Source organism: Bubalus bubalis, chromosome 17, assembly GCF_019923935.1.
Source record: "Bubalus bubalis isolate 160015118507 breed Murrah chromosome 17, NDDB_SH_1, whole genome shotgun sequence".
Taxonomy (NCBI): domain Eukaryota; kingdom Metazoa; phylum Chordata; class Mammalia; order Artiodactyla; family Bovidae; genus Bubalus; species Bubalus bubalis.
In genome coordinates, this window is record NC_059173.1 from 2539364 (window position 1) to 2555194 (window position 15831).

At 48.7% G+C, this 15831-nt stretch overlaps 1 protein-coding gene and 1 long non-coding RNA gene across 4 annotated transcripts in view; both read left to right on the forward strand.

The window, feature by feature from the left end:
• The window catches only part of PISD (phosphatidylserine decarboxylase), a 27716-nt gene continuing 11885 nt past the window's right edge, over window positions 1–15831 (forward strand). The window contains exons 1-3 of one of the 3 annotated variants that reach the window (XM_044929918.1): window positions 1–19; window positions 6783–6862; window positions 10105–10280. In XM_044929918.1, coding sequence (XP_044785853.1) covers window positions 10105–10280 — 176 coding nt within the window. In that variant the 5' untranslated portion in view covers window positions 1–19; window positions 6783–6862. Of the gene's footprint in view, window positions 20–234; window positions 377–6782; window positions 6863–10104; window positions 10281–15831 lie in introns of those variants that run through there. The other 2 variants (XM_025267314.2, XM_006051014.3) reach the window with 2 other exon arrangements.
• LOC123329895 lies at window positions 11668–15506 on the forward strand. The gene is made up of 2 exons (XR_006545460.1): window positions 11668–14854; window positions 15071–15506. It is a non-coding gene; the product is annotated as an uncharacterized LOC123329895 (long non-coding RNA).

Genomic DNA, 15831 nt, shown 5'->3' on the forward strand with positions numbered 1-15831 from the left:
ATCCATTCTCAGACCTTGGGTGAGTCAGATTTTCCGGGCACATGCGGAAACGCACGTCAGAGGGAGGAAGGAGAACTGGTAACCCGGCGCCCAGGTCCAGGTTTAGCACAGTAGGCGCAGCCACCTTGCTCACCTACCCGACCCGGCTCTGCAGGTGCCTAAAGGGGCGGGCGAAGGAGCTTAGACACATAGCCCCGCCCCCCACACGCTCTGCGTTCTTCATTGGGCCCGAGAGTTCGAGACTCGTTACGTCACATGCGTGCGACCCGCGTATAAAACAGGGGGGCGTGTCCCGCCGAGAAGGAGGAGACAAGATGGCGGCGTCCGTGGGGCAGGGGTGTCTGAGGTGGCTGCCCGGGGTCGCGTGGCGGAACAGGTACAACTGTTTGGGGAGCCTGCCTCGGGGCGAGGGACGGCCCGAGCCAAACAGGGGTCTAGAGAGAGGAGTCGTTTCTCTGCCGCGGGCTCGCCCTGAGGAGTGCTCGAGTGGAGACGGAGCCACTCACCTTCACCTAGAGCTCGGGCGCAGGTGCGACTGCCTCCGCCTAGGACAGTCCGAATCTGGCCTAAACCTCTCTCTTTGTCCTTTTCACTCCACAAGGGACAAAAAAAAAGCCAAAAATATAAACAAAAAGCACCCACTAAACCAGGTGAAATGGTCTGCGTGTCCGCCTCTAGAGCCGAGGCAGGGCTGGACGCTTCTTTCTCTGGGAGTTGTATTGCTGGGAGGGGTGCCGAGATGTGGGAAGAGCACTGGAGCTGGAGTTGGGCGGCTTTCACTTTGGATTCTTGGACTCTGAAGTGAGAGGGTAGGATTCCGTAATCTCAAAATAGTCCATGATGGAAATAGGGTCTCGGTTACCCTGGTGACTGTCAACTCTTAGATTGTTAGAGGGGTCATAAATCCAGCCCTTTCTTTTTGGCGAGGTCGAGGCCCTGATAGACGGAGGGACTTGCTCAGTTCCACCCAGCCAGGTAGCAGCAGAGCTGAGACTCCTTCCCAGGTACCTCTGTGTCTCACGCAGGGACCTTTCCTTCAGGCTGCCCTGCTGCCCACCGTAAGGACGTTCATTATTCTAAGTAGCTTATGTAAGAGCTAGCATGGGAGCATTTGGACTCTCGGGAAATGGATTAAAATGTTGGTTGCTGTAACTCAGAATGTGTCGCTCGGTGTCATTTCGAAGAGCTAAGATTTGCGAGACCCGCAACTTTTGTGTTTCGGACTGGCTTCATTTTGTCAGCGTGGACCAGGGCTTGCGCTGTGATTTTGGGAAGTAGAGACACTGGTTTCGGGCAGAGAGGGAACAGAAAATGCCATTGCCCTGGCTAGGAGAGCTTCCCTCTTCTATTATTAACTACTCAGAAGTGGTGTAACTTCTCAGGAGAGGGCTCCACAGTGTGGTGATAACTGTTAGGATTTAAAGAAGAGGGTCTCTGTGGTTTTAATGTTGTTACCAGGTGTGCTGTTTACGAGTCAGTAGTAAAATGTGTCATAAGTTGGAAAGACTAAAAAAATGACCCTCATGTTTTTTTTTTGAAACGATGGTGAGGAAGATGACTTCACCCACTATCTTTTAAAAAGGAAAAAAAGTAGAAACTTTAGTACCAGTATAGGTAGATACAACTGGATTTAGGTCCACTGGGTAGGAGGGGTGAGGATTTGGGTACAGTAATTCAGTTTTCAAAGCTGTTACATATCCAGATGGAAACTATTGAGATGCAAAAAAACCCTAAAAAATAACATTTCCATGATTTTTAAGTAAAGCAGTGTCTGTTTGAGAGACATATATTTGAAAGCCTCATACTGCAGAGTTTTCCAGTAACTGAGTGATATGTGACAGGTGAGAGAATAGAGAAAGTAATTATAAGTGATAATTTAGGGCCATGTTTCCTAAATTTGATAAAAGAATGGAGTGGGTGTTTATTAGTAAAAGAGGTTCCCAGGTATATCCCCACAATGCTGCCAAATTCAGGCTCAGTAGGTGTAGGTTGGGGCCGTGGCCACTGTATTTTTTATGGGTGCTCTGGACGATTCTTTGGTTCAGGCACATACGAACCTAGTGCCTAGGGGGTGCGTGGTTGTGCAAGACCTTCCTTCAGGAGTATTTATGGCATTCCTGCCACTGTCAACTACGGTGCCAGGGATCGGGGGGAGGGGGGAGGGCAGGAGAAAAGAGAGGAATTAAAAGATACAGGCCTTGCGTTGAAAGAACTTTACAGTTTAGTAGAAGAGAGAGGGAATACGGCTAAATAATATGAGATAGAACATGGAATAAGGCCTTAAGAAACCTGCCCGTTCGTTTTCAGGAGAGCCTTTCACAGCTCTAAAACGCAGGAGGGACATAGGACTATAGTTCGTGTCACCACCAGAGGTGATGTTAAAAATATTTTCAAACTGGGCTTCCCTGGTGCCTCAGTGGTAAAGAATCTGCCTGCCAATGCAGGAGACAAGGGTTCGATCCCTGTTCTGGGAAGATCCCACATGCCGTGGAGCAATTAAGCTCACGTGCCATTGCTGTTGAGCTTGTGCTCTGGAGCCCGGAGAGCCGAAACTACTGAGTCTTAGAGCCTGTGCTCTGCAGCGAGAGGGCCACTGCAACTGGAAGCTTGAGCACCACAGCCAGAGAGTGGCTGTCGCTCCCCACAGCTGGAGAACTTCGCAGCAGCAAAGACCCAGCACAGCCAAAAATAATATAATAAGTATATCATAAAATAGTTTAAAACTCTGACAGTGTGGACACAGACCAGTTAGGGTGAACAGTGGTCACAGTTGGTGCGGCCACCCCAGTGTGCCAGCTGAACCTCACTTGCGTTACTTTTGATAAGAGTGATATGTAGCTAGGTACCAGGGCCTGGGATTCAGGTTTTATGTGATTGTCTCATTTACTCCTAATGAGGTGGATCCTGTTTTTAGAGGTGGAGAAACTGAAGCTTAGAATTAGTTAACAAGTGGCGGGATGGAGATCTGAGCCCCAGGGTCAGACTTAAGTGCTTAATGGTGGGCTTTAATTGCCTGCTTGCAGGAGGTACACGTGGGTTCACCATACAGAAGGTACATGTGATTGAACCTAGCCGTTCATTTCTCTGATGCTTAATCTCGCTGTTGAGATTGAGGTCCAGGGGGAAAACAGACAAACCCCTGTATTTGTCGACAAGTACAGACAGAAATACGTGAATATATATAAAATCAGTTCATTTCAGGTAGTGAGAAGAAAAATAAAGGAAGTTAATTAAGGAGTTAGTGCTCCAGGGAGAGAACTCTTGGGCTTGTGGTCAGGAGGAAGCATTTGAGCAGAGAATTGAGTGAGGAGGGACTGAGCTGGAGGGGTGTGCCCCCCGGAGCAGACAGCACATGCAGAGGCGTGGGTGTGCAAGGGGGTGGATGCGTGAGGAGAGGGGAAGTAGCAGGAGGTCTGGGGTTCAGAGGGCCACTTATGTAGGGTCTGTTTTGGAAAGGTCAGTCTGGATGTTCTGTGATGAATGGGACACGGAGGCCAAGCAGGGAGACCAGGCTAGTGCAGCTCTTCAGCAGAGACCCAGCGCCTCAGGCCAGAAGAGAAGTAGGCAGATGAGGGTGTACTTTGAAAGTGGGGGCTTTGCGCCTTGTCAGTGGATTGAATGTGGACAGTGAGAAAGAAAGGATTTGCATAGGAGTTCTGGGGTTTCAGCCTGTGCACTGGGGGAGTTGTGGTGCCTTTTTTCTGGGATGGTGTATTAATTATAGCAGTGTTGCTGTGGTAACAGGTAAATTCTAGCATCTTGGTGACTAACACAGTGAAAGTTTTTGTCTCTATCATATAAGCCCAGGCTGCTTTTCATTGGGAGGGCACCGTGATTTGAGGGCCCGTCTCTTGCCATCGTAACACATGGCTGCCCAGGATCTGCATGTTTGTCTCCATCTAACAGGCCAGGAGGGGACCTGGGAAGTCTGAATGGTTCTCACAGTGGTTAGAACTCACTTCCAGGAAATCTCATCTGTTGGGTAGAGGAAGTGGGCTTAATAACCGGCTGGCTAGTCTCTGCCACAGATGGACAGCTCTGGGGGATGGAGCCGTTGAAGGGGAGTGAGGGAGGGTTGGGAATTCTGTTTTGGACAAACTCAGTTTGAGGTGATTCAAAGTGAGGATGTTGGGTAGCCAGGTTGAAATATGGTCTGGAGGTCTCTGAAGTAGCAGTGAGGAGAGTCCTCTGCATCTGGCTGTTTAAAACTAGACTGGCTGAACATCTCTAGGGCGACAGCCTAGACAAAGCAGGTGTCTGAGCCTTGGGCACGGCAGCTGTTTGAAGTTAGGGAGACCAGACAGGAGGAAAATCAGAGTTCCAAAGGCTCTATGTGTTTCAAGAAGGGCAAGGTGTGAAGGCAGGCATTGAAAGAGACAGACTCCCAGTTAAAAACCGCCTGAGTCCCAGGCACGCACGGCACGGTGTGGGGGCTGTAGCTCTTCGCACTGTCTTGTGTATTTGAACGTTGCTAAGAGAGTGCTTCTCATCACAAGAAAAATGTGCAAATACGTATGTGAGGGATGTTTAACTAGTTTTATTGTGGCGATCCTTCCTCAATATATACAAATAGGGAATAATATCCTCCACCTGAAACTAATATAATGTTACATTTCAGTTATACCTCAGTTGGAGGAAAAAAAAAAAGGAGGGGATCACCTGTGACAAACGCTGCTGAGAGGTCAAATAACACGAGGTCCAAGGAATGTGAGTAGGGGTTGGCAGCGTGGAAGAGGTGACCTTGGCAGGAGACGATGTGCTGGGGACGAAAGCCTGGCTGAGTGGGATTAAGAGAGACAGGAAGGCGAGGAAGTGATGGCAGCGAACATTGCTCTTTCTGCGCGCCCGCAGTGGTGTGGGCAGTGTTGTAAGATCAGAAAAAGTGTGGTGTTTATATGAGAATAAGAATGATCCAGGCACTTGTTCCAGGAGCTAGGGCTGCAGCAGTGGATGGCGAGACCTTGACTTTGTTCTTGGGAAGATCTGAATGCAAACCAGCTACCTGGGTGCTGTGCATTGGGTTACAGTGGATAAACCACGATCTCCCACTTGTACAGCCCCTAACCAACGCCCCCCCGCCCCCAGGGGAGGGAAGAAAAAGCCTTATTCAACAGCCTGCAAGCATTCTTTGAGTTGGGGGCTCAGCAGCAGTTCTGGAATGCACAGTGCAGCAGTGTGCGCCACGCAACAATGCAGCCTTCAGGCAGGACGGACAGCGCTGGCTCCAGTTCCACTGGGAAAGCAGAGTCTCAGGCGCTTGCTTTTGCAGTGGGAGTGTCCAGTCTGAGAGATGAGCATTGTGCACTCTGAAAGGACATTCACCTACTGCAACACTCCCTCCTTTGTGTCAGTAGCTGTCCGTCCATCTGGCCTCTGAGGGGGTGGTGATGGTCAAGGTCCCAGACTTGTTCTGCATGCAGATCTTGCTGGCCTGTAGGAGAATCAGAGTCACCCTGTTAGCACCATGCTGCGAGAGTGTCATTAAGGAAATTTCACAGGAGTAAATGAAGGTGTTTAAATCTGATAATGTTCACAGGATATTTATGTAAGACATAACTACTAAGAATCCATGAATGTAAATATTACTGTATGAAAGTCATAAATGCCATTCTATTTTCCACAAAAATAGCAGTTTAGACATTTATAATAGAGTAAATTTATACTTTCATAAAAGACTCCGAAGGAAAAAAAGAAACCCTTACTAACAAGGACGTAGTTTCTTTACTTTAGATTTCAGGTCAGTATTTGGGAGAACTGAAGTGCTATCTGAATTGAAGGTGGGTTGTTTGCTCTTTGTTGAAGGAGAGAGCTGGTTGTTTACTAAAAATTCATCAATGCTTTCCTTGCTCGCACAGTCACTTACTGCACTGGGGATGTGTCCTATTTGCCTAGGTAAAGAGGAAATGAAGAGCGACAAAGAATAAAATACCATTTCCTTACAGCTTGAAGCCATGAAAATGGTCATATTTTTTTCTCAGAATGCTTGAAAACCCTTTTACCCTGTGAAAGTAGCTTTTGTGGCAAGATAGCCACAAATAATAATTTAAAAATTCCAAACAAGTTGAGCCTTCCAGACTCAAAGTGGATTAGAGTAGCTCAGCCTGGTTTGTGTGCGTCATTCTTTGCCCAGGGTAAACATTTAAAGTTTAAAATTCAGGGTATTGCCTGGTGGTGCTGTGGCTGGAGCGCTGTGCCTGCACCGCTGGGCACAGGGTCAGCCGCAGGCCTCGTGGCCCAGCCCGAAAGGAAGCATTTAAAGCTCCAGCCACTTTCTTAGGTTCTTTAATTAATAGGAGTTAGAGGCTGCAAGGCTGTGTGCAGCTGTTCTTTTGTGGTGAAGAAACATATGCTTTTTGTGTAAGTGCAGCTTGACTGCTTATTATGGTCTTACGAGTAATTCTTTTGTGAAAAAGTTTTAGACTTCAGAAAAGATATGAAAATAGTACCGAGGATTTCCAAATACCCTGTGCTCTGATTCCCCTATTCAGCTGTATCTGCTTTATCATTCTCCCTTCTCTTCCTTTTTCTCTTTTTGTGAGTGTGTATATGTATATATTTTCTCTGAAACACTTGGTGCCCCTTTTCCTTTAACTATTTGAGCCCTTTTCCTACAAGGACATTTTCTTACAAAACGACAGTACTGTGCAGTGGCCAAAACGGGTAGATTAAACGGATGCAATAGTATTATTGACTCTATAGATTGTATTCAAATTTTGGCAGTTGATCCTCTAATTTTTTTTAATTAAAAAAATGTTTAACGACTCCTTTTTGCTTGATTATAGGCATCCTTACTGTGAAGATGCTGTCTTGAGCCACTTCCTTCAGTCCTTGAGGAAGCCACCTCTGAGAACCTTTTCCACAAGTAAGTAGCAATTTACTACTTACAAAAGATTGGACTTCGCAGGTGACACAGTGGTAAAGAATCTGCCTACCAATTCAGGAGGCTCAAGAGATGTGAGTTAGATCCCTGGGTGGGGAAGACCCTCTGGAGAAGGAAATGGCACTCACTCCAGTATTTTTGCCTGAAAAGTTCCATGGACAGAGGAGCCTGGCGGGCTGCAGTCTGTGGGGCTGCAAAGAGTCGGACACGACTGAGCGACTAAGCACAGCACAAGTAGCACTTAGAGATGGCGCCGGCCTCTCGGCTTCAGTTCACTCATCAGTAAATTCACACAAACACAGTGCCTATTTCACAGGGCTGTCGTTAGGATCAGATGGAATTGTGCCTGTGAGGTGCTTCGAGTACCTGGCACATAGGTACCACTGAAGCTTTAGCTGCTGTTATCCAATTATTTTTACTGGGTGCATGTGTGGTGTTCCGTCGCTTGACTGTACTGTTTGGTGTTGGACATTGAAGTTGCTTCTAGTCTTTTGAGCTGTGGTGTTGGAGAAGACTCTTGAGAGTCCCTCGGATGCAAGGAGATCCAACCAGTCCATCCTAAAGGAAATCAACCCTGAATACTCATTGGAAGGACTGATGTTGAAGCTGAAATTCCAATACTTTGGCCACCTGATGTGAAGAACTGACTCATTGGAAAAGACCCTGATGCTGGGAAAGATTGAAGGCGGGAGGGGAAGGGGACGATAGAGGATGAGATGGTTAGATGGCATCACCGACTCAATGGACATGAGTTTGAGTAAGCTCCGGGAGTTGGTGATGGACAGGGAGTTCTGGCGTGCTGCGGTTCATGGGGTCGCAAAGAGTTGTACACGACTGAGCAACTGAACTGAACTCTTTTTCTATTATAGATAGTTCTGTAGTAACATATCTTTATGCATCCTCAGGATAAATTTGGTGACTTAGAATTGCTGACTAAAAAGGTTTGTGTATTTTATAACTTGGTATTTAGACCAAATTGCTCTTCAGAGAGGGTTGTCCCAGTTTACACTCCTGAGCAGAAAAGCCTCATGAGTACATCGGTTCCCCACACCCACCTCAGCACTGGGTTATGAACTTTTTGGATCTTTTAAGCAGCTGTTTAAATCTGTACAAAAATGTGTGTTGTTTTTATTATCTAGATACCCTTTTTATTTTGTTGTACCAAAAGCTGTTTTTGACTGCCGAGTAATCATACCTAGGGAATAAAATGAGATGGTTAATGAGAATAAAAACAAAAAGCTTAATATTAAGGTAGTTAAATAGGGGCACATCTGGGTGTTACTTAAGTAGAACTTGCGTGTGGGAACATGTAAGACTCACTTGAAGGATGGAGGTGAGCCTCAGAAATGAAGTCAGAATGTCGCAGATCTGCAGAAAAACTGTGCTTTTATAACGTGACAAACACAGCGGGGAGGCATCAGGAGTGAAGGGCACCCTCTGCTTACTGCCTCCTGTTAGAGGAGTAAAGAAAGCCTGTAGAGAAAGAGACCTTAACTGAAGCAAGGACCGGTGTAGCCAAAGCGCCGAGGAGGGTGTGACCCGCCAGCCTGCGCCGCTGGCTAAGTGCCGCGAGGCTGCGTACAGCAGGTCTCTCCTCACCAGACAATCCAGAAAGAGGAAAAAAACTGTTTCTTGCTTTCTGACAAGTTTTTCTGGTCAGAGGTAGACTATCTAGTTGTTAAGTAGTAAGGGTTCTTTAGGAATAATCAGAAGATGGAAGAGATTAATGGCATCCATACTTGCTCATTAAAAAAAGAAACAGCAGGGAATTCCCTGGCGGTCCAATGGTTAGGACTTGAAGCTGTCACTGCTAAGGGCCCAGGTTCAGTCCCTTCTCTGGGAACTAAAACCCCACGAACCTCTCGGCATGGCCAGAAAAAAAGAAAAACAAAAAAATCCAAACCCCTCTTCTCACTGTGCCACAGTCTCCTTCACTTGCTGCCTTCACCTCGCTGCCCTTGTCTTCAGATGGCCTTCTCCCCATATGCGTGTCTGTCTCCAGGTTTTCTCTTAATGTAAGCGGACGAGTCATATTATTAGAGCCCACTGTGGGGACCTTATTTTAACCTGATTCCCTCTGTAGAGACCTCCTATCCGAGAAAGGTGACAGAGGTGCTGGGGTTGGGACTTCAGCATATAAATTTTGTGTGTGTGCATGCTCAGTCACCAAGTCGTCTCCGACTTTGTGGCCCCTGGACTGTAGCCCACAGGCTCCTCTGTCCATGGGGTTTCCCAGGCAAGAACACTGCAGTGGGTCGCCACTTCCAACTTTAGGGGATCTTCCCGACCCAGGGATTGAACTGAAGTCTCTTGTGGCTCCTACATTGGCAGGTGGATTCTTTACCATGGAGCCACCTGGTTTGGGGGGACATGATTCAACCCATAATGCATGTTGAGCATCTTTACACGTACTTACTGGCCATTCCTATTGAAGAAACATCTGTTCATATCCTTAGTATGTTTTTATTTTATTTTTTGGTTTACTCATTTTTGGCTGTGCCGGGTGTCTGTTGCTGCGTGAGCTTTTCTCTGGCTGTGGTGAGCACGGGCTTCTCGCTGCGGTGGCGTCTTCCATTGTGGAGCACGGGCTCTGGGCTGGCAGGCTTGAGTTTTGGTTCTCAGGCTCTAGAGCAGAGGCTCAGCAGTTGTGACGGACATGCTTAGTTGCTCCCTGGCATGTGGGATCTTCCCAGACCAGGGGAGAACCTGTGTCTCCTGCATTGGCAAGCAGATTCTTTACCACTGAGCCATGAAGAAAGCCCTTAGTATGTTTTTAAATTGGGCTATTTGTCTTTTATTGTTGAATCGTAAGAGCTTATGAGATTTTGCCTTTGAAAGAATACTGGTGTTCAGTCAGAACTGGGTCTGGGTCATAAAAGTGAGATCAGAGAGCCTGTCCCCATCTGGCCCTGTGGGTAGCCAGCAGGGCAACCTGGGATACTTTCTTGATCTCTTTGCCTTTGACGTTTTCATCTTAAACTCTGTAGCTGTGGCGGCAGTCGAGGTACATCGTTGTTTCACGGGGAAGACGCGTGAGTCCCCGACTAGGTAGACTCTGGAGGCAGCAGCGTCTCCACAGTGACTCAGGGCTGCTTCTGCTCGTCAGATCTCTGGGGTCCTGTCAGCTTTCCTGAGGGCTTGTCCCAGCCTTCCTGTTGGTGCTGGGTTTGCATGACTCAGTGCTGTCCCTTCTCCTGGCTCAACGTTTTCCTGTTTTTTTACAGATGCCAGGAAAGTCCACACGGCCCCTGCCCGCACCTTGTCCCTGCTGCGCCCCCTGCCCATTCTGGTCGCCACGGGTGGCGGGTATGCAGGGTACCGGCAGTACGAGAAGTACCGGGAGCGAGAGCTGGAGAAGCTGGGCTTTGACGTCCCGCCCAAGCTTGCTGGTCACTGGGAGGTAGGAACCGGGGGAGCCGCCTTGCGTCCTCCCGGAGCATAGTTCCTGTCCCTCTGTAAATCACCCCGAAGTTAAGCCGTCTGAGAAAGCGGAATGTGCTTTCTTGGAGCTCATGTCTCCAATGGGTTTGGGGCGATGTAGAAGTCATGTCAGGCTTCCCTCTGTCTTCAGACGCAGCCCTGGTCTCCCCAAGGCCTCTTGAAATCTTGGGAGCTCATGCCTTCCCCTGGGGCTGGCGTCCTGGCCGTTATGCTTCCTCAGTCTGAGGGCGGGCCAGAAGGGTTGGACTTGTGTGATGTGGATACGTTCTCACCAGGAGCCAGACTGCAACTGTCCAGTCTCTTTACCATTACTGCTCAAAAAGCTCTTGGGCCGGGAAGTGGGGGTGCAGTTGGGTGTCACAGAGTGACGGCTGCGGTCAAGGGACGCCTGACGAACTCAACGCACCTGGGCTTCCCGCAGCACAGCATCACTCCTGACTCCTAGTGGACGTTCCGTCGACGCTGAAATTGAGTATAAAGGTGTGAGTTTAAAAATTGGTTTCTTTTCACCCTTAATTTAACAAATGAAATACCTGCATTGTCAGTAGACCCTGACCTGTGAAAGCAGAGACTTGATGATATTTGGAGCGATGTGTGTGGGTTTCCCTGTGAGCCTCCCCGTATCTTTAATGCAGCCCGGCCGCCCCCGGCAGCCAGGGTCCCAGTCCTGAAGGCTGGTTCTGTCTGCGCGCCTTAGTAGCTGTGTGGATTCAGACAGATCGCTTTCCAAGTTTTCTGTTTTGGGGTCACATACTCCAGACTCCTTTTGGTGAGGGGTCATTGTATAGTATGTTAGTCAACACTTTTTAAGTGTGCTGAACGCTGCGTATTTGTCGTTGGTGGTTTCCTATATAAACATATCCTTCTCCTTCCAACTAGTGAAGTACTTGTGAGACTGTGACCCATGACCCCACTGGAGTGTTAGACTCATGCTTTCTTCCCTCTGACCCTGAGCATCTGTCAGGCTGAGCCACCCTGTGACCTGCTCACCTGCTTTCAGGAAATCCCCACTCATTTTCAAGGAATCCCAAGAGAATCTGCGTGTGGAAGAAATCTGCTTCCTCATTCACAAAAGACCAACGTCAGTGGTTTTTTTTAGCATCCATTGTTTGTATAACTGGAATTCCTGCCATCTGTGAGTCAGTACCTGAAAGACGATTGTCTGTAAAGAGGACAGGGTTGAATTAGCTCATAAGCTCTGGGCTCTGGACAGTGACGGGACATGGGGGCAGAGCGGCCCGGTGCAGCGAGAGGCCTGGAAGAGCTGGGCTGCAGTCACTCCTGCTGGAGCTCTCTTCCTCTGTAAATCTGTCGTTGGCTGTGCGGGCTCTCCATTGCGGTGAGTGGGGCGGCGCTCAGGCTGCTCATCCTGGTCTGTCTTGTGGAGGAGCACCGGCTCTGGGTGTGCACGGCTGAGTTGCCCCATCGCGTGTGTCATCGAACCCCAGCCCCCTGCATTGGGAGCATGGAGTCTTAACCGTTGGACCACAAGGGAAGTCTCTCTTCTAAGAATTTTACGGCTTTAGGTCTGATGTTTAGGTCTCTGATCCGTTTGGAGTTGTCTTTTGTGTCGTGTAAGCAAGTGTCTGACTTCATTCACGTGGATGTCTGGTGTGCCCAGCACTGCTGGTTGAAAAAAGGCTGTCCTTTCCCAGTGGAGTGGTGTCGGCCCCCGCCTGTCAGCCAGTCTCATTCTCTCGTAAATGACAGAGATGATGTTAATGCTCTGACAGAATGTTGGAAAACAGGGAGGACACTCTTTGATTCCCCCTCCTTCTCACTAGATGACTTGTTGCGTAATCGTGGGCTTTAGTTTTCGTGTATTCACTTTCTATCTCTGTTTTTAAACAGATATACAGTTGACCCTTGAACAATGTAGAAATTGGAGGCACCAACCTCTGTCCCTGCAGCAGTCAGAAATGTGCATGTAACTTTACAGGCCACCCTTGGGGTGCATGGCTCCGTATTCTCCATTTGCATAGTTCTGCAGTGCGTATTTATTGAGAACACTGCTTATAAGTGCACCTGTGCAGTTCGTACCTGTGCCGTCCAGGGGCAGCTGCTCCTATTTCGTGTCTTTAGGTTGGTGCAAAAGTAAGTGCGGTTTCAGATCATGAATTTTAAATCATTATAATTAGATTCAAACACAATCTTTATTAATCAAAATAGGAACCATTACAATCAACACAATTTTGCCAATGAGAAATAAATTGATTTATTCCTGTAGTGTAAAAATCTGTGCTTCAGGATTTGATAAATTCTTGGAGAGCATTTTCTGCGTCCTGCGGGTTATGGGAACGTTTTCCTTGCAAAAAGTTGTTGAGATGATTGAAGAAGTGGCGTTTGGTGAGAGGTCAGTGAATGTTCAAGAGGTCAGTAAATATTGCAGACGAGGCAAAACTTTAGCCAAATTCATTCAACTTTTGAAACGTTGGTTGTGCGAAATGTGGTCGGGCGTTGTCATGGAGAAGAATTGGGCCCTTTCTGTTGACCAGTGCCAGCTGTGGGCGTTACAGTTTGGGTGCATCTCATCGATTTGCTGAGCGTATTTCTCAGCACTGAGAGTCAGAAAGCTGTAGTCGATCAGATGGGCAGCAGACCACCAAATAGTGACCATAACTCTTTTCGGTGCAAGTTTGGCTTTGGAAGGTGCTTTGGAGCTTCCTGGTCCAACCACTGAGCTGCTTATCACTGGTTGTCGTATAAAATCCACTTTTCGTTGCATGTCACAATCCTATCGAGAAATGGTTTGTTGTTGCTGCTTAGAATAAGAGAAGATGACACTTCAAAATAATTTTTTAAATTTTCGATCAGCTCATGAGGCACCCACTTATCCAGCTTTCTCACCTTTCCAGTTTGCTTCAAATGCCGAACGACTGTAGAATGGTCAACGTTGAGTTCTTTGGCAACTTCTCGTGTAGTTATAAGGGGATCAGCTTCGATGATCCTCTCACTTGGTCGTTGTCAACTTCCAGTGTCTGGCCATTACAGTCCTAATCTTCAAGGCTGTCGTCTCCTTTGCAAAACTTTTTGAATCACCACTGCACTGTATGTATGTTAGCAGTTTCTGGGCCAAATGCGTTTTGTTGCGGCGAGTGTTCTCCACTGCTTTAAGATCCATTTTGAACTCAAATAAGAAAATCGCTCAAATTTACGTTTTGTCTAACATCATTTCCATAGTCCAAAATAAATGTAAACTAAACGGCAATAAGTCATTAGCACAAAAAACATAAAGCGAGAAATGCACGTTAAGATGTTGTGTAACACAACCTCATTTAAGAATGTATTCCAGTATCAAACAGCAAATTTCAACAATGCAAAAACTGAAATTGCATTTGCACCAACCTAGTATGATGACTTTGCAGGCTGCACGTAAGTACGAACTTTAAGTGACTCTGCTCCCGTGGTGGATTCTGGTGCACTGGTGGTTTTTACCAGTGATTAATGTTGAGCAAGTCTTTGCACATAGGCCTGTCCTCGGGCTGAGCACTGGGTGTAGAGTTGCTGTCTGAAAGGGTCTGGGCACCTGCAGAGTTTGTGCTGTGTTTGGCATCTAAGCCTCTTGTAGCCGTCTGTGGTAGGCATTGTCCATTAGGCATAGGCTCATCGTACGTGAACCACAGTGGATGTTAGCGGAACTGTTATCGCAGACAAACATCATTCCTCTCGTGTTAACTCCATACAGCAAATCTTTGCGCTCCTTCACGTGCCAGGCCTTGTTGAGCTACGGGGGTTCACTAGTGAAGAGAACCGGAGTTCCCATCCTCAGAGAGCTGCCCTTATTAGGGGCTAAGACAGACAAGAAACAGGGACACATGGGCATGTCGAGGTGTTGAAACGCCGCAGAGGAAGCACAGACAGGTACAGGGCACAGTGTCTTGGGCTGGGCAAGACCAGGGAAGGAAGGAAGGCAGGCCCGCTCAGAGCCGTGTGGGCTCCCGGGGCATCTGAGAGGCGGGGAGAGCCGTCCAGGCAGATTGGACAGAGCGCGCTTGTCGCTGTTGATGGGGAACAAGAGCCCCTGTGGCTGGAGGACCAGAGGGCGGGAGGACCCAGGGCGCCAGCTATGCCTGTCTTTTGAGCGCACCCTGAGTGATGTGGGTTCTGATCCAACTGTCCTGGCTGCCATGGGGACAGGTTAGGGGATCTGTTGGGAGGCGCTGACTGGATCCCAGCAGGAGAGGTGGGGCCTGGATCAGAGTGGGAGCAGTGAGGAGGGGAAAGGCACTCTATGCTGTTTTTTTTTTATCAAAGTGTAATTAACGTAGAATGTAAGTTACAGGTGTACAGTCCAGTGATTCACGAGTTTTAAGGTCATGCTCCATTTACAGTTAGTATAAACTGCTGACTGTATTTCCGCGTCATACAGTATATTCCTGTGGCTTCTTTTGTGCCTAATAGCTTGCCCCTCCTACCCCCAGCCCAGGGTCCCTCCCTCCGCCCCTGGCGACTGCTCTGCTGGTACCTGTCTGCTTTGCTTCTTGTTAGCTGCGCCAGGTCATTGGATTTTGTAGACTGCACATTCGATTCTGGGTATGTTTTGAGGGGAGAGTGCACAGGATGCACTGCTGGGTTGGATGTGGGGTGGGAGTGGAAAACGCCTGGTGAGTTCTGACTTGAGCAGGTGGAGGGGAGGGAATGAAGAGCCTCCAGACTCGCGCTGTATTACGCTCTGTCGTTGGCTTTTCTCTGAGCGTGAGTCCCCATCGACATTTCTAATGTGTTTATTCTCTGCCTGTATTGGCTCAGTGTACTTGTCAGCTTAACATTTCAGTCTGGTTGGCATGGACTAAGGAGCCCACCCTCCTGCGGCCCCAGTTGGATCAAGACACCTGCCCTCAGAGCCAGAGCTGTGGCTGGGCAAGGCGAAGACTCTTCCCCAAGTGCCTTTTCAGGAACTCATGATGTCCTTCCTGGGAAAGCTTTGGGTTCAGGGTCAAAGAGCCTGATCATTTTGGGCTGCTCAGGCCTGGTGTTTGGCCTCCAGGGGGAGGGCGGTCACCCCGGGCCTCTGTGGAGAGGTGGCTTTGAGGGGACAGATCTGCCCGGGGCTGGAAGGCGCCCCGCCCCGTGCCCAGAGTGTCATGCGGTCTGTGTCTGTGTGGCGGCTGTGATTTCACATATGCCCTGCTTGTGTCTCCGTAAGTGCAAAAGGGGAAACAGACCTTCGTAAGTACTTCTTACCGAGAGGCTGAAAGGTGTGCCAGCAGGTGACATGGGTGGCAGGTGTGTGGTGGGAGCACATAGGTGTGCCCACTCCAGGATCTCCTGTCCCACGCAGGGTGGCATCTAGTGGCAGAAGCCTCCACCCCCAGGTTCTGGCACTTCTGAGGTGTCCCTTTCTGACCGGGCCTGAGGACAGGTGTGGTCATGTGGGCGGGGTGGAAAGGGTGGCCTTTGGGGCAGAAGCTGGCACGTGTCCTCCTCCTGCACCAAGGAGCTGACTCCATGGAGATGGGGCCCGAGGTGCAAGGTGGTGGTTGGCAGTTGCCTCTCCCACCAGGCGAGGA